Genomic DNA, 1000 nt, shown 5'->3' with positions numbered 1-1000 from the left:
CCCCGACTCCTTCTTGTGTTTGCCTCCGTCAGAGTCGCTCTGCGGCTGGATGAGCGTGTGGACGGCTCGCTCCAGGAGCTTCCTGCAGTAGCAGCGGTGCAGCTGAGCGAGCGGGTCGACTGAGAGCAGAAGAAGAAGAAGAAGAGTGAGGAAGGTGTTTGTGGACGAGTTGATCTGTGAAGACGCAGGACGTACCTGGGTCTCTCTCACAGGTGTACACGCCCACCGTGCTCTCAGACTTCACCGACCAATCGCAGCTCAGGAAGAACTGCCGACCCAAAGGTGTGAAGAGCCAGCGCAGGCAGTCCGGGATGTGCTTGGTCTCTGATTGGCTGGCAGCGGCCTCTGCAGCGCTCAGCAGGTAACCCTGCCACGAGGAGACGTTGTTAGAGATCAGAGGACACAAAGACGCTGACAGGTGGTGCAGCACACACTCACAGGGAGACAGGTGAGGTGGTGACCCAGGATGGTGCGCAGCGCCGTGGCGGCGGTGACGTAGATCTGAGTGAGCTGGGAGGCGGCCATCTTTCCCTGGGCGCTCTCGCTGAGGTTAACGGCGCTCAGAGACAGAGACAGAGCCCACACGCCGCTCCGCTGAGGAAGCTTCCCTGCAACCCACAAAATCCTCAGCAGCTGCTTTTTAACCCCGCCTCCTTCTCTTTAACCCCGCCTCCTTCTCCAGCACGTCTCCACTCACCTGTGAGCTGCAGCTGACTCAGCCGGTGGTAAACCAGCGCGGCGTCCCGGGCGCTCGTCCTCGCCTCCTCCCCCTCGTGCTTCCCCCTCACCTGGTGCACGAGCCAGCCCAGCGGCGTGGGACGATGCAGGAAGTAGCGGACCACATTCCAGGACAGGGAGCAGACCAGGTCCAGGTGGGTGGAGGGAAGAGCTCTGGTCAAGACGGACAGGCAGGTCTCCAGACTGGCTGCTGCCGCCGCGTAGTCTCCCTGCAGACAGAGAGCCAATCAGCACGCAGGACACACGGGCGTCACACATGCCG

The 1000-nt window shown here is 61.9% G+C and overlaps 1 protein-coding gene across 1 annotated transcript; it reads right to left on the bottom strand.

The window, feature by feature from the left end:
• Nucleotides 1-3: 3 nt before the first annotated feature.
• On the bottom strand, nt 4-965 carry LOC306819141 (sterol regulatory element-binding protein 2-like; the record flags this gene model as incomplete). Its single annotated transcript, XM_079372903.1, has 4 exons — nt 4-119; nt 196-367; nt 439-608; nt 698-965. Coding segments are annotated over 4 exons (726 nt in total), but the record flags the coding sequence as incomplete, so codon positions are not given.
• Between the last annotated feature and the right edge of the window lie 35 nt (nt 966-1000).

Source organism: Symphodus melops (assembly GCF_947650265.1).
Source record: "Symphodus melops genome assembly, contig: scaffold_566, whole genome shotgun sequence".
Lineage (NCBI taxonomy): Eukaryota > Metazoa > Chordata > Actinopteri > Labriformes > Labridae > Symphodus > Symphodus melops.
The sequence above is the reverse complement of the archived record's forward strand: the minus strand, read 5'-3'. Positions and strand labels throughout refer to the sequence as shown.